Source organism: Talpa europaea (genome assembly GCF_964194135.1).
Source record: "Talpa europaea genome assembly, chromosome: 10".
Lineage (NCBI taxonomy): Eukaryota > Metazoa > Chordata > Mammalia > Eulipotyphla > Talpidae > Talpa > Talpa europaea.
In genome coordinates, this window is record NC_140077.1 from 88,310,855 (window position 1) to 88,334,785 (window position 23,931).

Consider the following 23,931-nt stretch of genomic DNA (forward strand, 5'->3'; position numbering starts at 1 on the left):
ATTCAACCAAATTTCGAAACAGAGCTACTAGGATTACAACCTAAGGACTAGCCCATTTAACTCAAATAACATAGCACCAGACCCGTGAAACCACTATGTTAGGTGAGAAGGATGGTCAAGAGTTGTGGAGATAAGGTGACAGGAAGAACTGGATTATGGGTTTAGGAGAAGAATTTACTTAAAAGCTTCAGCTTGAGGTCTTCCAACTGTCTTTTCTATAATTTGGGGCCCCAGAAGTCAGGGTTTGATTTTGTTTTTGTGGAATCAATGTAAGAACATTATTTTCTACCCTGTGATTCCAATTCCAGGCACCTTGAGGGACTTCGATTCCTCATAATTTAAATCACACTTTAAAAAGTATTTGAGTTAACACTTTTCCCAAGGGATTGTGAATTATTTACGCATCCCCCCTCGACTTTTCCACCAGCATTAGAAAGAGTAAAGGCCAAACTCTGGAAAATCCCTCCCCTTCACTTCCTGATTCATTCACATCATGCCTTTATAACCTGGGAACAAAATCCTGTCTTTCTGCAGTGGCTCTTGCATCCACATTTTATAATAAAGTGGAAAAATGTGATGAAGAACCTGGAAGGGAGTATAGAGATTACTGAGGGGAGTAGAAATAAAAAGCATTTCCAGAAAAGTTAGAACACAAACCACTCATTCTCCCAACTAGTAAAGCAGCAATCTGCAAAAAAAAAAAAAAATTAACACAAGAAAAAGTGGCCTGGGCTTCAAGGCACTGCATTCCAGAAACAAAGTGGTCCTTTACCATCACGGCACCATCCGATACACGGGGTCACCAACTTTCAGGTTCCCGATTTTTTCCACAGTATAATACATTCCGAAAAGTGGGGACGTCTTGTATATTGACTTCTCCGAAGGATCACACAGGCGGTAGCTGAAAAGAAACAAAAACTCACTATCAGGCACGAAAAGGAAATAATCAATATACTTTCCCTGCAATTCAAGTTTCCATTCTCAGGTCATCAATAAAATAAATAGTCTTTTCTCCCTCAAACAGTTGAGGGAGAAACTGTGGGCATTTAGTCGGACTTCAAATAACCCTGATTTTCTAGAAGTACCCAAAGAGTCTAAACAATGTTTTCATAGTGTCAGTGGGAATCCAAAAAGAAAAAATGTACAGGTGTTACTTAAGATGCTTAGTTTTTTTTACATGCACCACAACTGCACAAAGTATTGTAACATAGACTCATGCATTCTGAAAGTGGAGCTCTGGGGAACGCTCCACACCCCGTTGAATGCATTTATGTGATACCATTCCACCCGTTCCAAGTTCATAAGCCTGAGGATGAGGCTTATGGGTGAACAAAGCAATGAAGTCAGAAACACCATCAGCACATGGGCTGAACTCTCACTGAAGCGATTTTTTTCAATAGATGAATCTAATTGCAAGAAAATTTGACTTCACTGCATCTTAAAAACCAAAAGTCAGGGTCTCCCTCATTGCTCAGGGGTTAAGTCTCAGCACTATCACCATTACAGCCTGAGCTTCAATCCCAACCAGGGAGCTGACCCACATGGCACAGCAGACACCTCCTGTCTTGCCCACTGCTCACCTCAGCAGTATATTTCAGTCAATCCACCTGTTCTGTTCCCCACTCTGTCTCTGGTGAATCCTCTCAACCCCCACATCTCTGGCCTACAACCCAGCTCTTCTATGCAAAAAAAAAAAAAAAAAAAAAAATCAAAAGCCAAACCAGAATTGTACACCTGAAGGGCCCAAGAAATAATCTCTTCTCTGATTCATCAGAAACAGACAACAAAACAAAAGAAAGGACAATGAAATTGAGGCATCTGCTTCCAAAGGCTAACCTGGGTTAAGGTATTTTAAGCTATTTCAAAACACATCCTCTCTTGAGAACCCAGGTCAGCCTGAAATTCTCTAAGTAACAAGACAAACCACATGAAAACACTTTGGCATCAGAGGCTCCCAAATAAATAAGCTCAGACAAGCCATTACAGTCCATTTCGTCTACTATTTCATTACACAACATCAAATTATTCTCATATTCCTTGATGTTGATTCTACTACAGAAATTTGAGTTGCAGTAAAAATAAAATATTTTAAGTCTTTGGAAATACACATAAAAAATAATAAAAACTGATCTGAGAGGTGAAATTTTCATTATGTGGCATTACACAAGAAGAAAAGCACCAAAAGCACTAGAAAATCCATCGAGGAAAAAAAAGAGGGAGTAGAAAATCACTCACATTAACCAACAGACATGAACTAGACAGAAGCCAGAGGGGGACGGTGCACAGACAGAGGCCCTCCCCCGCCAGCCACACTGGGGAGGGGACACTCTTAAAAATACAGGAGACACCTGGCACTCTACCTCTTCAGGGTTTCCAGAGGCTCCTTTCTGTCTATCACTCCTGTATCTGGGTCCACCGTGGTCAAAACGCACCTGCAGTGTGATAACCAGGAGTTAGGTGATGGTTAAGAGCCAATGTGCACACCACACCCCAGAGGTCCAGTCCCCTGGGAAGCCTTACCTGGGGCAAGACAAAATCTTCTTCATTTCTACGCCGCCAATAAGGAGTTCATCCCAGGTATCCTACGAGGAAAGGGAAAGTTGTCTTTTTTAAAAAAAAAGATTTATTTATTTATGCATACAAGAGCTGGGGTACAGGCCAGAGGTGTGGGGGGTTAGAGAACCCACCAGTGAGAGAGTGGGGAACAGAACAGGCAGATTGACTGAAGTACACTGCTGAGAGGAGCAGCAGGCGAGTCAGGAGAGGTCTACTGCGCCATGTGGGTTGCTCCCTGGCAGGCTGGGGATCAAACTCATGCTGCAGTGGCTGCAGACAGCTTCATAGGTTGCATCTTAACCCCTTGCACCACCAGGAAGGCCCTGAAATTTGTCTTTGGAATTAAGCCTTCGTTAGTCTTTAGAGCAGTTTATTTGAGGGCTGGTACCCTGGACTAAGAGAGGAAAGTAACAACAGATGCCAGGAAGACGCTATCAAAAGAATTCAAAAGTGGAGAGAGAGAGACAAAGAAGCTCTTGACTACCAATTAACGGTCAAAGGCCTAGATGGCAGATCTGAGTCAGGTGGGAAGACAGTTGGCAAAAAAGCCTGAGCGATTTGCTGTGACAATGAGCTATACAAGGAGTATCCTGAAGAGCAACGAATTTCAGAAGATCAGCATTTCAAATCCCCTGGACAGCCACAGAGTCTTTGGGCACCTGAGCCTCAGATGCTCCTCCTACCCTCGCCCCACCTGCTGCTGCCGCTTTCCCAGCCCCGGCAACTCCAAAGCCCACTCTCAAGGCCCGTGTGTCCCTCCCTTCCCAGCTCTTGGTTACTAATTGCTGCTCATAAGTTCATGATATTGTGTTGTACACACACCTGTTAGACACTATTTTAGGCTCTGTTGAGACAAGTGGAGGGAATAACTATATAAATAAACAACATTATTTAGAAATTCTTAGCAAATTTTCTCATTTGGTATCGGTGATCCTACAGGATTACAAGAAGCTAGAAGTCATCTGCCAGAGACCAGCAAAATACCCATGGGACATATGTACCATGGTAACTGAGTATTAGAAAGGAGGCTGTGAATCTACATTGACTAACACTGAATAATGGTTAGATGCTGCTGAGTGTAGCGAGCACATCTCTATGCGCACTCACGGAGGGTGACTCCGCTTGTGTGAAGGTGTCTGTATAGAGAGCTATTTGTAGATATCTATAACAATACAGTTGAAAGATTCTTCACCACGTTTAAACAGTATGATTTGTTTCTTTTACTAGTTTTTATTTTCTTCTTTGTTTATTTTTCATAAGAAGCAGGATCCTTCCAACCACACATTTGAAAAACCATTTTGGTCTAGGAAGTTTCTCTGATTCTCTCTGATACCAAGTAGATGTTTTCCTTTCTAACACCAGATCTGCAATTCTGACTGACAAGGAACAGCTAAGCAAATTAATCTTTCCTGCTAAAGGGTCTTAGGCCTGGTGCAGTAAATAATCCGATGCAATTATAAATAACAAGTTTGCTTACTTGATAAACCTTTCCTTAGAGAGCTTTCCCTCTAAGTTTTAGCTTATCTAAAAGAGGTTACATTTTAACGAGGCTGCATTTTAACAAGGTCGGACAGCCGGCCAAGGTGATTTATCTCTCAAAGAATATCCCCGAATGTCCATCTTCCCCCCTTTGTCTATGAGTTTTACAGCAAATAGCTGTGCTTGCTAACCAATGTTAGCAGTGTAAGATGGTTGTGTATAAAAGAACCCTTTGTCTCTAGCTAGATCTTAGGGGACTGCCCAGGTCTGAGACCTCATGCATGAGTAATAAAGCTTCTCCTGACCTCACCATTCCTGAAGTACCGTTTATTCTTCCCTTGCATGGGTAAAAGGCTACAATTTATTTCTGCAACATGACAACAACTAGGCATCCAACAACGTGCTCCACTTCCAGCGCTCACTGCCTGAGGTTAGCCCTCAAGCTCGTCCCCACACCCAGGGCAAATCCAAGTGTCAGTCTCCAAACAGCTATACATCAAGAGCACCACGACCCCCACCTCAGATCTGACATTTTGCTAGAAGCTCACTGAACTCAGGACAGTTCAGGACCCTAAAAGACACTATTCAGGAACAAGCAAACAGAAGAGATACAGAAGGTGAGTTCTGGTGGGGGAGCTGGGAACTCCCCAGAGGTGTGTGTTCACCAACTTGGGGGCTCTCCAAACCCCCTCCTTTCTGGAGCTTTCGGGCAGTTTCACTAGGTAGGCACGGTTGATTAAGTCACTGGTCATTTCTCACTGAACTCAACCTCCAGCCTTTCTGTGAGGTCAGTGAGGGGAGGAGGAGCCTTAAAGTTCTGACTCTTCAATCAGGGCTGGGTCTTTCTGGTGACCAACTTCCATCCAGAAGCTATTTAACCCCTACCCTACCCTGACACCTCCTTAGCATACACTCAGCAAGCCAGCAAGGGGCTAATTAAAAATAAGAAGAAATTCCAAGGGTTTTAGGAATTGTGTCAGGAAATGCGGACAAAGACCAAATATTTCCCATTATACCACACAGTTAAGTTCTCCCAAACCAAAACTTTTTTTTACTATTTTTAAGATATATAAGTAAAATAATATCCCTTAATGTTCTAATCTAAAACTTCATCACTCCCCTATAAAGCAAGCCTGTTGGATTCCTCTTATGATTGACCCTACACACACCCTGTATCCAGTGCTCCTTTCTCTGGGGTCACCCTCCATCTGCTGAACCCTGGGCATGCCTCGTCTCAACACCCCCACAGAAGGCACAGTGGGTCCATTTCTGTTACCCCAGCATCCATCTCAGAGATTAGCACCAGCAAACTTTCAATACATAGTAAATGTGTGCTGCCAGCTTGAGGACTCCAAGATCTTGACTAATGGTGTAAACTTGCAGGAAATGGGCCTCCCTGGTTGCTCAAGGGGTTAAGCACCACACTATCAAGCAATCCACAGCCTCTGCAGCACAAGTTCGATCCCCAGCCAGCCAGGGAGAAACCCATATGGCCCAGCAGACCTCTCCTGTCTCACATGCTGCTCCCCTCAGCAGTGTATTTCAGTAGATCTGCCTGTTCTACTCTCCACTCTGTCTCTGGTGAATCCTCTCACCCCCTCCCTGCACCTCTGGCCTGTACCCCAGTTCTTGTATGTATAAATAAATAAATCTTTAAAAAAATGAAAAATAAACGTGCAGGAAATATGTTTCCTTAACAGAAGGAAAATTCTACCTCATGGACGGACACACACAGGACAGGATATGATGAGAATTATCAGTTTACACATGACACTGTTTTTCATTTATCAGATGAGTAAAGATTATAGGCATCACTGCTGACAAGAGAACCAGGAAAGTAGCATGTCTCTGCTCAGTTCCTGGTACTATACTCCAGCACAAGCTTTCTGCAAAACAACATGACAATACATATGGAGCCTTAAAATGCTGATTTTGCATTTGCTGAGAATAACTTTGGAAACACAGACAAAGAACGTTGTACAAAGCGGTTCATTATTTATTGTAAGGGAAAATGGGACACAGCCTAAATGGTGGAGCATAAGGGAATGGCTAAATAAGTTACTGCACAGTTTGCTGCCTGGACATAAAGCCTCAATGAGAGTTAGAGAGTTTATTGGATAATCAAAGTGAGGATTTGAATCTGAAAGCAGCCCCATGGATTTTTTTTTTAATTCTGCAAGAGTGGTTCCAACAAACAGTGAAATTTAGTTGATTTAGGTAAGAACAGTGAATTATTTACTTTAAAAATGCAATTATTCTTGACAGAGGCCTTCATGTTCTAAGCTTGTTTGACCGAAGGCTATGCTGATGCAGAGATGCAAAAGTGGGGTACCATTGTTAAATCTTCTTTATCAGCTCCTGGATCTTAGGGTGGGGGGAAGAGACTGCCTTCATTCACCCTGTGTCTGGAGAGGTAAAGAGGATTAAATGAGATGATGCAGTGAAGGGACCAGCACATCCTGTAAGCATTTGAGGATCACTGGGAGCCATTTGCATTCTTTTTTTTCTGTAATTATTATTATTGCTACTTCACAAGTCCCTGTTCTGCTTTTGGCAAGAGAGAAAGTTCTAATCTAGGCACTCAAATAAAGTCCTAACACATCCCACACCTAGGTTATTGGAGACTGGCTGTGGATGGCAACTTGCAAAAATTTGGTTTTTCAATAGCAGCAAAGGATAGTCCTAGGGATCACACAACTGGGGAAGAGTAGCGGTGAGCTTCTCCACAGCTTTCTGACCTCAAATCCAAGGCCTCTCTAAAAGCTTCTTGGATAAGCACTTCCCAAGCAACAAACACCACACTCAGGGTTTTCTCCAAGTTTCCATACTGCTCTGTTGTAATGTGGGGTGAGGAATGAGACAAATAAGATGTCCCCAAAACATGTCTGCTCCTGCTCACTGGGAGAGGAGGCAAAGTGCAGGGAGCACTGACCCCACCTTGGGCAACTGCAGAGATAAGCAGGGGTCAATTGTATCATTTTAAAACGCAGCTGCTTTCCATTCCCGGAGCTGCCCTGAGTACGCCGCCTTTTAAAATTTCAGCACTCCATGGAAAAATGCACTGTCCTTTGGATCACAGAGTAAAGTTGCATGAGACACTATTGTTTATGTTTTTGCAACAAGTAATGGCCTGAATTTTTGCACCATGCTTAGCTCTGGTATTTTGTTATTATTAGTTGGTCTATTAAATATTAATGTGCATTATCATTTGAGATTAATATTTAATTTAAGTACCACTAATTGAAAGAGTTCCTGTTGGCCATGGTTCATGCATCAGGTTCTTTCTTAGCTATTAGCTATCAGGCTTCCCAACTTAAGGAAATAAATCAGCAACATTGGTATCGTTTTATCATAAGGCTAGTTCGAGAACTTTCTCAGAAAAAAACATGAGTATTCTACCTTGCTTAGTATGTCTATAAATACATCAGTAAATAGGAATAAAACCACCAAATAGACTTGGAGCACCAAGTCACATAACATTTTATTACTAAGGAAAAAAAAAAAAAGATTCCACCCAATTGCCTGAGAACACAATCAGGCTTACATTACCCTTTGCTTCCATTTCAGAAGCGACAGGAGAGCAAACATCTTCAGGCTGGAATGACCATCTTTTCTCCTTATTCTCATGACTCAAGATCGTAAACAAAAATTCCCAGCAAAACAATTTGTCCTCCCATGAAGATAAAGCAAGAAAAATTTTATTCCTAAAACAAAGTTTCTCAGAAAATAATGCGCCAATTACGAGATTCTTGTGAAAGAATTTTTACTTCAAGGACTCATTTCTAATCCTGTCATGAGTCACGTACATTAACACTGAGCACTAATTACACCCCCAGAAACTGGGTCAGGGGGAGATGGGTGGGTTTCCTGGTGACCTAACAAGGCTTGAATATCAGACCCCACACACTGACTTGTACCTGACCCCTTCGAGTCCCTGCACCTAATGTTATAATTTAAATATTTTTTAAATGTGGTTATTTAAAATAAAACTTCTTAAAGAGAATCTCCAACTTGTAGAAATTTCAGATACTGCCAAGTCTGGATTTACTGGAGAAAGAAGGATCCCATCTTCAGGAGCCACAGGCCTGAGGTTGGAGAATGAGCCCATTGTAGACTCTTCACTCCCTTTCAGATTCTGCATAGTCATCCAAAATCAGCAACTAACTGAAGGCTCACAAAGAGTGAGCCCATCCCAAAGAGAAGTGTCTATCAGTGCAGTCTGCACTGGCACTGATAGACTTGGCAGCGGCAGTCCTTCTGCCCACCTGTGCCTATGCAGGTGCTTCTTTTCACCAACTCTCTGCCTCTGTAGGACAGCATTCCTGCCTGCCCGTGACCTGCACCATGCCGGGACTTCACTGACCTCCCTCAGCAGAGGCAGCTCTCCTCAAGGCCGCCTGCCTGCAGAGACCATGCAAGCCTCTCTTAGCAAACCTGTCCTTATTGGGGCACTCTTCCTGCCCACTTGTGTCTATGCAACTGTCTTTTACTCTTCTGTCCCTTTTCTAATAAACCTGCTCTTTAAATATAACTAATGTCTCTTATCTCATGGAGAAACTCGCCGGGGAAACTCGCCGCTGCAGCTGAATAGGGAGCTCTGGTAAAACCTTCCCCAGAGTAAACCCAAGAACCCCGCACTCCAAACCCACTGACTCCAAAAAACGACACCAAAGTCAGCACCCCTCCTTACCATGCCCCTACTCACATCCACACTTCATCTCCTCTTAAGTCAGAGCTTGTCCAGGCACCCGTCACAGGAGAGTCACCTGGGCGGTGCTGCCTATGAAGAGGCGAGGCCTGGTCACTACTCTGATGTGGAATTGAGAAGTTTTCCTAGAAGACAGTCTGCTGCTAAGCATGTTCCTACCTCGGATGAATGCAAATCATAACTACTCCCCTTTCAAAATCACTACCAGCTCCTTAATATATACCCACAACGTAGAATCCAAACTCCTGGGCAGGAAGGCCGCCAGCCAGCTCCGCCTGCCACTTGGCCTTTCCCCACAGAGCGCCTGTGATTCACAAACGTCCCCATGTCCCTCAATGCCATGGCCTCTGTGAGGTTGATTTTTAACAAAAAACATAGACTTGGTCTTCACGGGTATTCAGCCCACTTCCAGCAGCGGTCCAAAACCCCTGACATTTCCTGTCATGAGATCCAGGAAGGTGTCTTTTGTTAACAGGGTGACTTTTGGATCCCACCTAAAGAGGGGGGGGCTGCTTCCCAATGGAGCCACCCAAGAGTTTAGAAGCTGGAACTTCCAGCCCCACCACCACCTTCTGGGAGGGGAGAGGGACTAGAAATGGGGTTCAAGCTCTACTGGCCAATGATTTAATCAATCATGGCTTCATTGATGTCTCCATAAATATCCAGAAGGAGGGTGTTTGGGGAGTTTCTGGGGAGGTCAACACATTGGAGAGTGGGAAAGGCATGGAAATTCTGTGTCCTTTTCCTGCCCCTTGGCCCCTGTACCTCTTCCATCTGTCTCTGAGTCAGATCCTCTTATAGTAATCTGTGACCTGGCAAGTAAAAAGTTTCTCTGGGTTTAAGTCACTCTAAAAAATTAATTATAGGCAGTTTAAGCCCAAGGAGGGAGTCATGGGAACCTCCAATCTGCATCCAGTCAGTCAGAAGCCAGGTGACAAACCGGACTTGAGATTGGTCTCTGGGGCTGGGGGGTAGGGTTCTGAGCACTATGCCCGGAGCCAGGAGCACTTACCTCTTCAAAAGCATCGCAGCCCGTCACCACAATGTTTGGCCTGAAATTTTCCATTTTCACTTTCTTCTCCAGCCTGGTGTTCAGATCAGCCAGGGAAGCTTCCGAGAGGATCATGATGGGGCTACAGTCTGGGTAGGCCACCTGTGCCAAGAACGCAGACCTTTTAGGCCTCCTGTCCCAGAAAATGCCCTCTACCCACTGTGCTGCCAGGCCAAGTCCAGAAACAAAGGCAGGTGATGCTGTGGGCCGCTCTGCAGTGGAGTCAGCACCTCACCTAGGGCCAGGCTCTGGGTCCACCCCCAGGAGTGTGAGGCCAGAGCTGGGATGAGCCAGCACTACCCCAGGCCTCACCTTCCTTGGTTATCCCACATCCTCCTCACACAGGCGACAGGAGGTGGCAGTCAGGCTAGCTCTAGGAATCACTTCCTTCACTACCATGCTGTCAGGCAATGTGCATTTTTTTTAAAAAGATTTATTTATTTATACAAGAACTAGGGTATAGGCCAGAGGCGCAGGAGGGTGAGAGAATTCACCAGAGAGAGAGAGGGGAGCAGAACAGGCAGACAGACCAAAGGCACTGCTGAGGGGAGCAGTGGGTGAGACAAGAGAGGTCTGCTACACCATGTGGGAATCTCCCTGGCTGGCCAGGAATCGAACCCATGCTGCAGAGACTGTGGACAACTTCACAGCGCTGTGCTCAGCCCACTGCGCCACCGAGGAGGCCCCGCAATGTGCATTAATTGAGCATCTACTGTGTCAGTTCTAGATGGGTAAACGGCAGTGAACAAAAGCAGATAATACCCCTTCATTCAAGGAATCTATAGTTCAGGGGGTCTGGTGGACATCCCTGAGGGTGCTTGCGTTTTAAACTTGCCTCCCTGAAGAATCAAAGGCATTGGTCCTGAATCATAGCTGACAGCAGGGCCGTTTCTTTAGACAGAACCTTCTCAGTGCCTGACATTAGCACACTGGAAGGGCAGGCCTGGAGAAATCCAGTTTAGGGCCTCCCTGGTGGTGCCAGGGGTTAAGCACCGCATTGTGAAGCAATCCACAACCTCTGCAGCATGAGTTCGATCCCCGGCTGGCCAAGAAGAAACCCATATGGCACAGCAGACCTCTCCTCAATCTCCCAGTGCTCCCCTCAGCAGTGTATTTCAGTCAGTCTGCCTGTTCTGTTCCCCATTCTGTCTCTGGTGAATCCTCTCACCCCCTGCATCTCTGGCCTGTAACCCAGCTCTTGTATGCATAAATAAATAAATCTTAAAAAAAAAAAAAAGAAATCCAGTTTTGTAATTTTAGGAAGGCTGGATTTAGCCCAAACAAACCTCTCACTTTCACCCTGAGTTTTCTCCTGGCTGCCCATCTCCATGGGGGTCACCTCCCAGGAGGGACAGCGTTCACCCTCTGCAGTGTCACAGTCTATCCTCCCTGCCTCCTGGGGGCCCAGGCTGTCGATCCACTTTCCACCCCGAATCCCTGCCCCAGGTGCACCCCAGCCCCTGGGTTACCCTATACCTTCCTACCTGGCACCCCCAGCGAGGCCCTTGTGAGCCAAGAAGGAAAGCAGGAAGAGAGGAGGGACCAGGAGAAGGGAAGGGCAGCTCCTGTCAGCTCACCTGGTAATCCTGCACAAATTCAGGGAAAATTTTCCTTGATGATCTTCCCTTCATGTTTTTTTCAAACTGAACCAGCCTGAACGCTTCTGTTTTCAAGAAGTTGGTGAACCACTGAGCCGCTTTGTCTCCACAGTCCCTGCCCTGAATGTCAAGACCAAATAGCCTGGAAGATCACAGGAAAACATTGGGGTCACTTTCTTGCATCAACATGGGGACAATGGCGGCAAAGATGGAAGAGGCAACTCTTGGGAACTGAGAGTCCCAGAAGGGGCAGTGGGTGGTCCTTGAGCCACAACTGGGTGGGACTGTGGGAAATGGGGGCAGAATGCAGTCCCAGAAGCAGACCCTTATTGTGCCTGCAGTTCAGATGCACCTGAACTTGGAGTCCAGCAGACCTGGTTCAGCTGGGAGGTCAGCCATTCTCTAGTCCCTGCCTGTAACATTTAACCGCTCTGACCTTCTGTCTGTAGCTGTATATTGGAGCTAATAATATAGTCCCAACCCTTCTTGGTGGAGGGAGGTACCATTAGATAACACAGTGACCTTCATGGGGCTTTTGCTTGAACACCCATAAAAGACTTTCAAAAAGCTATGTACCCCTTACAGAATTGTAAACACTTGTACCATAGGTCTAATTGGTTGTAAGAGCTGTCATTCCCATTGGATAGTAAATATTTAGATAGTAAATATAATGTAAATATAGAAATTGAAAATAAAATATTATAAAATATAGTCAATTTTATAATTATTATTATAGATATATAAATTATATCAAAATTAAATTATGCAGTGGAATCCAAATTCCACAATAGTGTGATATCCACTCCAATCAATTTAAAATATACATTACTATGTATATCATGTATGTTATGGTCCAGTAGATATGCAGCACTGTATAATTTGAAGGTGCAGAGGATCATGACTTGACTTATGTATATTATGTAATGATCACAACACAGTAAATTTAGTTAATATCCATTATCTCATATAGATACCAAAAAAGGGTTTTTCCTTGTGATGAGAACCAGTAAGCTGTACTTTTATATATGTATTATATGTCTTCTTATAGATCATATGTCCTTTCCCCCCACCTCTGAAACCACTACTCTGCTCTCTTCTTATTTTAGTTTGTGGGGTTTTTTTCCATTGGAGGGATTACTTGTAGATTTCACATATAAGTGAAATCTTATAGTACTTGTCTTTTTCTGCCTGATTTATCTCACTTAGCATAATGCCTGAAGGTCATCCATATTGTTGCAAATAGCAGGGTTTCCTTCCCTTCAAGGGATGAATAATACCCTGTTGTGCATCTATATCCATGTAACATATACACATATATATGCATACATGTCTATGCATATATATGCATTATTCAATAAAGTACTGGAGTTGATGATTAGTATAAGGATTATATAGGATATACACAAAAATAAATTAGATGTACTAGAGCCATAAATGAAAAAAGCAAAACTTCAATAGTTTTAGGGAAAGGATAGTAGAGGAATTTCTTTATAACTTTGGAGGAGATCAAATTTCTTAAGACACAAATAAAATGCTAATCCCAAAAGAGAAAGACTAATTCATTTAAGAAAAATAAAATTGGGAATGTCTGTTTATCAGAAGATACCATCAAAAAAAAAAAAATAAGTCACAAAGTGGGATGTTTGCACTTCATATAATTGGCCAAAGGTTTATATACAGCAAATGCCAAGTAAGGGAAAACTTAGGCATAAAAATATGAACAATAATGAATCATAAAGAATCCATAATTACCAAGAAAAAAATATTCAGCCACATCAGAAATCTGAGAAATGCAAATTGAAACCACAAAGAGATGCCACCATCAAGATATTTATAGAATTTGGGCCTCCCTGGTGGCGCAAGGGGTTAAGTCGCAGCACCAGGAAGCTATCAGCAGCCACTGCAGTGGAGTTCAATCCCTGGCCAGGGAGCTACCCACATGGTGCAGCAGACCTCTCCATCCTCACCTGCTGCTCCCCTCAGCAGTGTATTTCAGTCAATCCACCTGTTCTATTCCCCACTCTGTCTCTGGTGAATCCTCTCACAGCGCCCCCACCGCTGCACCTCTGGCCTACACCCAAGCTCTTATATGCATAAATAAATAAAAATAAATCTTAAAAAAAAAGATATTTACAGAACTTAAAAGTGTAAGGAAACTTAGATGATGAGGACACAAGACGATGGACCCTAACTCCGATGAGGTATAAAATGGTATGACCTGGGAAAACAACCTGGCATTTCCTTATGAAACTTAATATGCACCTACCTATGAGTCAGTAATTCTATTCCTAAATACGTGCCTAAAAAAATTTAAAAAATCCAGAGAATATTGTATTAGGGGAGAAGCTAAAAACAGTTTATATGAGCAGGGGCAGGAGAATGAATCAGCACACTGCAGCAGATTCACACAATAGAAACTACGTCACAGGGAAATATGAACTAGAACTATCAGTTAGAAGCAACAGATGGATCAATCTTAGAAACATAACATTGAGAAAAATAGGAAATTGCAGATGAAAACATGCAGCATAATATTTTGATAAACTTTGAAATTAAGCAAAATTTAATCATATCTTATTTAGGAGCACATACACAGGTAAAAAGACAATGGGGGGCAGCAAAGAATGAGGAACCAAAGAAATCCAAGATATTGAGGGAGGAGGGGGAAATAAACTTCCCCTACCACTCTGGCTCTTCTCAGGCTCACTGAGCCATCAAATTAATATCACAGATTAGTAGGAGAAAATAATTCATTTAATTACACATGTATGGAGAATCTACTTGGCTGTAGATTCTGAAGCCAATGGAGCCAAAGGGGGCATATATCCTGAGCTAAGGAATGGGGCAAGGGCTGGGGTTTTCAGGAGAAAGGAGCGGAACTCGCATGCTGAGGAGAGAGAGGGTGAATCATGTGACAACGACCAGATGCTCTGTAATTAGGTGCTCTCCTGTCTTATAGATTAGGCTTTTTTTTTTTTAATTTTATAGAGGCATGTTTTTATTTATTTATTTGTTTGTTTGTTTGTTTGTTTATACATGCACTTGGTACAGTCAGATGCGCGGGAGGATGAGAGAATTCACTAGAGCCAGAGCGGGGAGCAGAGCAGGCAGAAGGACCGAAGTACACTGCTGAGGGGAGCAGCGGGTGGCAGGAGGGGTCTGTGCGCCATGTGGGACCCTCATTCGGTGGCTGGGGAGCAGCCGGGGATCGAACCAGCACCGCAGAGGCCACGGGCAGCTTCGCAATCTGGGCCACTGGGGAGGCCCAGATTAGGCTTTTTTTGGACAGAAAGGCTATTTCTTGTAAAAATCCTAATTCTGAGTAATACCATTAATTTTCATTCTCCTAGGTAGTTAAGGGAGTGGCAAAGGTTTCTCATGAATCTGCAGGGCCTCAACTCACATCAGCCCCAAATAATCCACATGCCAAACTGACATGTTCTGGACATCTTGGGGAGGTCTGTCCTTTGCTGGTTACCTCTAAGGGGCCAGTTACCAGGAAAGTACCTGAAATATTTCTGTTCATTGTATTTCTTACATTAGGTACTTTGCTACATGTTTGTTTCATTATTATGTTTTATAATTTACATATACATTATACATCCTTTGGTTCAAATATTTACTAATGTTGTCAATTGTCAACATGTCCTATTCCTGAATAAAACTTAGCTGGAGGGACTTCTTTTCAAAAGGAAATATTATTTCAGTTATAAAGAAATTAAACTTCTGTTGGACTGTCCATGTTTGAATTAATTTCTTCCTTCCTTTCGCTTTAAAACATAAGCTCAGCCTTTTTAGACAATAATCACTCATAAATCTTTGTGATGATTAAGAAGACCTATTAGTCTATAATTGTTCTCCAAGCTTTATGCCACACAGGGTGTTCTGCCTGTTTCACAGGTCAGAGAGCCTAGAGGGAAAAAATTGCTGATGAGAAAGTGAAGTCTGCCAGGCAACATTTATATCTGTCACTGAACTGATGTCAACTAAGCATTTATCCATGAACCTTGGACATCCCTCAATCTAGTTAGAAAGCTACAGTTCCCTTTGATGGGTTTATTTGCTCAAAACCTGCAATTAGTGGGAAGGCTTCTCCCCTCCCGGTGCACAGGAATTACAAACACACACCTTGGTGGGAGGTGGGTTCAAATTCCAGCTCTGCCTGTGACTTACATCTTAGTTTCCTCCTTTGTGATGCAGATTTAATGGCATGGGTTTCATAAGCTTGCTAAGATCATTAACCAAGAGATTATATTCGTTGAGTTATTGTTTCTGCAGGTTTTTGAAATTTGAGAATCTTGAGTAATGGGTTTTAGTTTAGACACTTCACTTGTAAAAGCAGACAGAGTACAGGGAGCAATCTGGGGCACTCGCTGAGCCTTGGAACATTTGGATAACACCAACTTCAGGGGCTGAAAATGTTCAGCTGCCTATAAAGGGGTCAGCACATCCCATGACAAGGTTCTAAGCTTCTGATACTTCCTGAGAGTCCAGGAAAAACCACTAGGAAGCTTTGAACTGGACAGTTATGCAGGATTCCCCTAGACAGAGAGGAAGCTCAGGCCTTAGGGTTATCTCTGGGCAGATGTGGGAATCTCTTTTTTTTCTCTTTTTCCTTTTTTTTTTTTTTTTTTTTTTGTGGGACCCTCGCCAGCAGCCAGGGAATGAACTGGTGCTGCAGAGGCTGCGGGCAGCCTCGCAGCCCAGCGCTCAACCGCTGCACCACCAGGGGAGGCCCAGATGTGGGAATCTCTTACATCTGACTCTGCTTGGGATGTCTTCATTTCAGTCCCAGACCTCAAAGCTACAGGGTCACCTGGAATAGCTCCAACATCCTTATCAGCCAACCCTGAGACACAGCTAGTGAAATCTCTACTCATTTGCTGGCCGCCTGGCAGGAGGACTGGCAATTCTGAATAGAAGTCCACCCAACTTGAATAAAAGGAAGTAGACTCTAAAGACAGGCCCTTTGCAGCCCCTTCTACTTGTATTAATAATGTTTTATTATTTTCTGTATTTTTTGATGGTTTGACACCTCAAGATCTTGCTGATGATGCTGAAGGAACCACCCCACCCAGGGCTGGCCAATTCCTAGAGAGTAAACCACTAGCCTGAGGGCCCTTCCATACACAGGCCAACCAGCCTAGAGCCCTCACCCAACGACCTCCTCTGACACCCCTGGACCCCAGATCCCACTGAAATTACTCAAATGAGCCATTCTAAGCCTACCCATCCTGCCTCACTCAGTCTTTCTTGCAGAAACCGCAGTGAAGGCTCTTCTTGCTCACTTTGCCCTGCCTCCCTGCTCTGCCTCCTGACCGACCCTGGTGCTTACCATGTGGCCCTGCACGTAGGCCCTGCTTCCCAGTGTCCTGTCTCACAATAGTGGGTTCAAACAAATCCTAAGCATCCTAATAGAGCAATATTCTGCCTCACCCACTCACACCTCCATCTAACCCACTCTAGACTTCTCTTTAAGATTTCCTGCACCAAGTTCATCACCCACCACACCAGCTATAGCGACAGACAGCAGGGAGTGGCTGAAAGGAAAACAGGTATGTCCCAGGTCCCCAGGTTCCCCCAGCAAAGCACCTGCAGTCGTGAAGCATATTGGAGGGAGGCATCTTGCTGGGGAGGACCAGCTCATCCACGCCTGGTGCACTGAGGATCAGGTGGTCATCCTTGGCGGTGATGGAGACCAGCACCAGGCGAGGCTCCTGTCGGGCAGTGACCATGTGTCCATCTTCCTTAATCACCAGCCAAAACCTACCCAGAAACAAACAGGAACATGCTCAGAAAATTCTCCCCATCCTCCCAAGAGTCCTTCTCTGGATTTCTGTTTCATGAAGAACCTCCCACCCATAGCCCTGAACTCAGGACCAGCAATTTTTTTGTAGACAATTATCCAGATCTGGTAAAACTCTTTGGGTTCAAAAGTGAAAGCCCCCAAAAGGAGGTTATTTGGCAAAAATAGCCCTAGGAGAGAACAATGGGCCAACATAGGAAAATCCCCAGTTCAGAAAATAAGGCTGGCATAAGGCTGACTTAGGGACCTTCCCTCTCTGCTTAAGCAACACTGTCCCTCATTTTGAACCTCCTTTTGGTCAGAAACGTCCCCTAGACCTGTTGGAAGCTTCTCTATGGAGGCAAAAGTTTATAAAGCCTTTTTGTTGTGGAACAAAATGGGTTGGCGGAGACAGCAGGCCCAAGTACCCGAAGTCCTAGAAGGGGATCTGGTCACCTTCGGGACTCCCAAAGAGCCCGCCCAGCCTGTTCTAAGTTGCTGCAACATGCACATCCCCTACCAGGAAACCCCCTAAACAGCCTTTCTTCTTCATGCACACACTGACCCTGAGAATAAAAACCCCTGCAAAACACATGCTCCACAGAACTCCACTTACCTCTGAGGGAGCCTGCTGCTCTGGGCTCAGTTTTCCAACTCTGTACGGTAACAATAGAAATGGGCAGAAAATCAAACAGCTCTGGGCATTTAAAATGTTGCAGAGGCCAGAAGTCAGCTAAACAAAGCCCTTAGCTGTCAAGATGCCCGGTGGCTTGCAAGACCCAGCAGAACCCACACCCACCTCGGATTATGCTATGACTACTGAGTGGAACCCAGTGTGAACGGGAAGTTCCCTGTGTGACCAGGCACAGCTCGACCCAGCAAATCTGTTGAAATAGTCTCTAGGAGAAAAAGAGCTAGAAGTCTGGCTTCTCACCTCTTCTCACACATAAATTAGATCTGGGCACAAAGTGAATGAATGTCTAAGGTATACGACGGGCTCTCGCACCCTCACCTTTTAAAAAATATTTATTACTTATTTTGGTGTAGTAGTGTTGGTGGGTGACACTATGTATGAATTAGGAGATTAGGGTCACCCTTCTTCAAATGCCACACCACGGACACCACAAAAGCACCCATCCTCCTCCACCATCACACCCCTTATCTTGAATGCCAAAAAAAAAAAACAGATCCCCACATTGTAGAATGACTAACACACACTCTTACACAAGCACAAAGGTATGTAAATTGAAGCCAAACCTCTGAAGGGCGAGACCAGCACCCAGAGAAATCTGGAGGCCTCTCCCAGATCTAGATTCTGAGTTTCATAGGTTCCTGGAAATTTTGACTTTAAGAGAAATGACTATAAGAAATGACTATAATGACTATAAGCAAGTCCTCCTATAAAGATGTTCAACATCTGCTTGCAACCACCAGCAGTCCCCAGTGGGCACCGGGGCTTTGCTTTTTCTTATCTCATCAACATTATAATGAAACAAGGTTTATTCAAGGACAGATCGGTTACCCATGGTGAGGGTAGGGTGAGCTGAAGAGTGGGAAGGGAGCTTCCTGGTTAGCTCATTTACACTTTTGCCTGGAGCAGGGCACAGGTGAGTGGGTAAGGCAGAATATTGCTTTATTAGGAGACACAAAGGATTTGATTACTAAATTCTCTTTTTTTTTTTTTTTTTTTTTTTGTTTATACAAGCACTGGGTACAGTCAGAAGTGCGGGAGGGTGAGAGAATTCACCAGAGCCAGAGCAGGGAGCAGAGCAGGCAGAAGGACCGAAGCACACTGCTGAGGGGAGCAGCGGGCGGCAGGAGAGGTCTGCGCGCCATGTGGGACCCTCCTCCGGTGGCCGGGGAGCAGCCGGGGATTGAACCGGCGTCGCAGAGGCTTCGGCAACTTCGCAACCCAGCGCTCAACCGCTGCGCCACCGGGGAGGCCCTGATTACTAAATTCTTAATGAAAGTATAATGACCTTAAGGAAAATAAATTTTGACATCACTCTTTTGGATGCAATGTGAAGTTGACAGACAAGGACCGTGGGCCATGAGTCCTTGGGTACTGATGAGTGAGTAGCAATGGGAATTTAGAGGCTTCCCAGCAGTGAGCAGGATGAAAGGACACCCCTTCTGGAATGAGGGCAGCTTCCCCAAGGAACACACCTCAACTTGTGACTGGAGCCCAATGGAAGGTCTGAGATAATGTGATGAGGCCAGCTGAGGGGAGGTCACCATGAGCTAATCCCGCCTTCCCACCCCATCTCTGGAACACCCCCCCCATCAAGCAGAGCCCTGGCCAGGTGCTGACAGAACTGCCCCTTCCCTGCACCACCAGCAGTTCCCAGCATTCTCTGACCCACTCACCTGTGGGGCAAGGATGGGTCTGTAGCCCAAGGAACACCTGCCTGCTTTCTGACATCTCTCTTCCCTTGGGGCAGGGTCCTATCCCGATTTCCAGCCTCATCCTTAAGTGTGGAGTTCTGCATGACCCTGTTCCAATGAACCCCACTGAGCCTTGTCCCCCAAAGGACTCAGCACATGACAGGTCACACGTCCACACGGAGTCACAACCACTTGCACATTATTTCTGACAGCCCCTCCCTGGGCTGAGCCTTCTCATCTCATGCTCAACTCCCAACATTAGCCCTTTCCTGGGCTCACAACCCTGCCCTTTGCTGCAGGCTTTTTTTTTATAATCAATTGGGAATTAACAGTGAGAAGTGGTGCTGGAGTTTGGTGCTCACCACGACAATGGCAAAGGCAAGTGACAACTTGAAAGCAGCCCGACATGGGATGGGGCAGAGACACCCACAGACCAAAGGTTGCTACCTGTACCAGACCCAACCACCCTCACTATGCTGTCATCCTGAGAAAGGATATTTTTTCACCACTGCCACACAGATGTTGCCAAGTAGGTAAATAATTGGCAATGTTTGCCAGATTCCAAAGAAAAGCTAAGTTCACAGTGTGAAGTGTTCCATAACCAAGCATCTCAACCTAATGTCCCAACCTAATATACTGGACTTAAAGCCACTGATTTTACACATAAAGCTGGAGTCCGTGGTGGAGGGATCTGTGCAGGAGCCAGAGCCTCAGATTCCCCAAAAGATCAACAGAGGGAGGAGAAGCAGAGCCCGGATAACTGGCACATCCGTCATCACTTCTAAACTTACAGATTGGCCTGGGAAGCAGGAAGGAGTGAGGCTGAGAAGGGGAAAGTAAGACCCCCATAGAGAACAGACGGCAGGAGGAAGCGGAATCCAGGAGGGCATGACACTTGGGAAAATCCATTTGGGAATTCATTTCTCCAAGGGATAACTGTGCAGAAGAAATAAAAGACTGACATCAGAGAGGGTTTGGACAGATTTTAAATGACCTGGTCAAATATGACTGTGAAGCAGAACAGGGATTTACAAGGTCGAGGAGAGCAGCCGTGCCCTCCCAGCGGCTTGCGGGATGGCGGCTCAGCATTCTGCTGGGGATGCTTCAGATGCACCTGAAGTTCTGGGTGCTCAAGTCAAGCAGTCAGAAACACATTAGAGCTTGGAACAAAACATCTCTGGAAATGTGAAGCACAGAGCACTTACAGAGAAAGACCCCAGCTTCTTAGAACAGTTCCTAAGAACTGTCCCAAATGGAGCTATATAAAGTAGGCCTTTCCCTGCTTTCTCCACTATTTGTAGTCTCAGATTGGTTGAGATAACAATAGCAGTCATTTAGCAGAGATTTTTCCTGCTTGTTTTTGAGTTTCAATCATCTTTTAATAATCCAGGTCAGACAAGGTCTTAGAGAACATTAAGTTCTTTTGCAATGATAAAAAAAAAAAACGAGGCTCCAAAGAGGTGAGAGGTTAAAGGTCTCCCCCAATCCATCCTTGATCCTCAATGCAATCTGCATTTTCACACCACACACCAGCGTGCGTGACAAGGTGTGCATGCCCTCATAGAAATCTGAGTTCAAATCCCTTCAGCACATACTAATTTTGTGACCTGGATGACCTCATCCATCCTAATACTGTTTCCTTATTTGCAAAGTGGCCATACCACTTGGCCCCCAAGACTGTTAAGAGGGTTAAGTAAAATTATCTCCACAAGGATTTAGCTCAGTGTTTACTGCCTACTAAATCACTGAATAAACATTTGTTTCCTGAATAAATGCTTTCCTTCCATGCCCCTCTCTACCCAGCCCCACCTCAATCCAAGTATTTATTGTTCTAATCAAGGAAAGCTGACACTGTTCCATTAATCTGAGGATGCCCACAGGTGCCAAAAAGCAAAGGACAAATGTTTTCCTTGCCCAGAAGCAATAGTCATAGCAAAGTAGTGACAATGACAAGTGGGAAAACAATGGGAATTCAGGTGATCAGAAAAAACAGAACTGGAAACTCCTGGTACAAATACGACAAATACGTCAGCCCTTCTATGAGGAAAGAGGCAGCACACAAGGCATCCCAAGAGTCCGCCTCTCCCTGCTTGGGGATGGTGTCCAGTGCCTAAAGCCTTCCCACAAAATGAGAACTTCTATAATCCTTCACACTTGGATGCACTCTATCCAATCTCTCCTTCTTCTGAATGATTCCAAATAAAATCCTTTAATGAAGCAGGAGAATCACCTGGGGTGATTTCAACACCCTGTGTGAGCTGGCTTCACTCTGGGTGATTCTGATTCCATAGGGCTGGGATGGGACTCTCCAGAAGTTATAGGTTAAAATAACTCTCCAGGATTAAAAATCTGGGGTGGAAAATTCCCAGTGAGTGACACGGTCTGCATACAGAACACCTCTCTAAAATGAGCTGGAGTTTTCTCTTGTGGGGAACCCAGATCTTTAAGAGGACAGTGGTCTTCAGAGAAGAGAGATTACTTGAGTCCTGGAGTGGACTTGGGGCAGCAGACGGCCTCTGCTAGAAAGTTTCATGAATGACCTCCACCCGCTGGACACAGGACCACAGCCAAACCATCCCAGCCAGATAGCAAGGCAGCTGGCACCTCTTTCTAGGGTTTAACATCCTCTGCTTCAGATGAGCCTTCCTCATAGCCAGTTCAGGGGGCAGTGAGTGTTGTCTGTCACCCACGTCTGAGGTGAGTTCAATGGCAGGGCATTGAATTCTTTTTCCTACCTGAAGGAGGAGAATAAAATATCTATGTACCGGGCCTCCCCTGGTGGCGCAGCGGTTAAGCGCTGGGCTGCGAGGCTGCCCGCAGCCTCTGCAGTGCCGGTTCGTTCCCCGGCTGCCAGTGAGGGTCCCACAATAAATAAATAAATAAATAAATAAATAAATAAATTCTATGTACCTGGCCCTGCATGGGACATTGTGAGTTCTCTGCATCTGAAGGAGGGACACACTGGCCCCTTCATGTCCACCATCACACTGGCTTCCCCAGCGCTGCCCTCCCCCTCCTCAACAGAACCCTTCACTCTGCTCACATCTTCAAAGTGGGTCAGATGTGTCCACCTCCTGGGTCTCCCAGCTACTTTCTCCAGGACTCCAGACATGGGGGAACTAACCTCAGCAAAGCCCGAGCCAGTGTCCTTGAACAAGACTTGGTTTCCAGCTCCTCTGTCTCCCCACTAGTAGCAACTGTACTTTAGATTTCTTTTCTTACGCTTTTATCAAGAAAGGATCAAAAAGGGCCTCCTTGGTGGCGCAAGCACCACACTATGAAGCAATCTGCAACCTCTGCCTCAGGAATTCAATCCCCCAGCAGCCAGGGAACTACCCACATGGCACAAAACTCTCCTGACTGGCCCGCTGCTCCCCTCAGCAGTGTACTTTGGTCAATCTGCCTGTTCTGTTGCCCACTCTGTCTCTGGTGAATCCTCTCACTGTTCCCCCCACACCTCTGGCCTGTACCCCAGCTCTTGTACGCATAAATAAATAAATCCTTTTTTTTTAAAAAAAGGCAAACATTAAAAAACAAGGAAGAAAGAAAGAAAGGATCAGAAATGTGAGTGTCAGCAGGAGCCTTGGAGATTACAGAAGGTGAATTTGCCATCCAGAGAGGGAAAGGGACTTGCCCTACCTACCTTTCCAACTCTGAACCTGACATGAACTTCACCTTCCCTGTGAAGGGTCAAAGGGAGAGAGAACAACCAGCAGCCCCGGGAAACCAGACGGTCCACCTCCACTCTCCTTCCCCCGTTCAGGCCTCACTCCTCTCCCCGGCTCCCCACCCTCTCCCGGGCAGTCCCTGGGGCCCGCCCCGCCGGCCTGTGTCCTACCTGTCGCGCAGGTGGCCGCTGCGCAGCCCCATGGGGGTGCACTCGGCCTCGCTCACCGGCACCCCTTTGCAGGACTTGACCGGGTAGATGCAGAGCTGCGCCACGGTGCCCACCTGCTGCCGCCGCCGGCGCCGGCCCGGCCCAACGCGGCGCCAGGCGACCGTCCCCAGCGCCACGGCCGCCAGGCCCAGCGCGGCCACCCCCAGCCAAGCCGGCCGGGGCTGCGCGGGGAGCCGCGGCGCCGGGAGGCCCAGGCGGGCCAGAGCGGAGGAGCCCGCGGCGCCCATGCCGAGCGCAGACGCCACCAACTGGGCCGCCGGGGCGCTCGGCCTACAGGCCCGGCGGCGGGAGGAGCCAGCGCTGGCCCGGCGCCCTGGGAGGCCGGGCTCGCCGCCACTTCCTCCGGGAAGGCCCCTTTGCTTTACTTCTCCCTCTTCCCGGTCCCCTGCAGCCGCTGCCACCGTCGCCCACACAACTAACTCCGCGGGCGCACACCACCCGGCTTCTCACTGCCCGCGGTAGTTGGAGCAA

The 23,931-nt window shown here is 45.9% G+C and overlaps 1 protein-coding gene across 2 annotated transcripts; it reads right to left on the minus strand.

Annotated features, from left to right (window-relative positions):
• Nucleotides 1-373: 373 nt before the first annotated feature.
• Nucleotides 374-23,687, minus strand: MTARC2 (mitochondrial amidoxime reducing component 2; the record flags this gene model as incomplete). Of its 2 annotated transcripts, XM_084245144.1 has the most annotated exons (7): nucleotides 374-901; nucleotides 2,361-2,432; nucleotides 2,521-2,582; nucleotides 9,756-9,896; nucleotides 11,372-11,534; nucleotides 16,985-17,158; nucleotides 23,401-23,687. In XM_084245144.1, the coding sequence occupies 7 exons, from the start codon at nucleotides 23,685-23,687 to the stop codon at nucleotides 775-777; spliced, it is 1,026 nt and encodes a 341-aa protein (XP_084101270.1). In that variant the 3' UTR covers nucleotides 374-774. The 2 variants fall into 2 exon arrangements, with proteins under 2 accessions (XP_084101270.1, XP_084101271.1); XM_084245145.1 differs by lacking the exon at nucleotides 16,985-17,158.
• Between the last annotated feature and the right edge of the window lie 244 nt (nucleotides 23,688-23,931).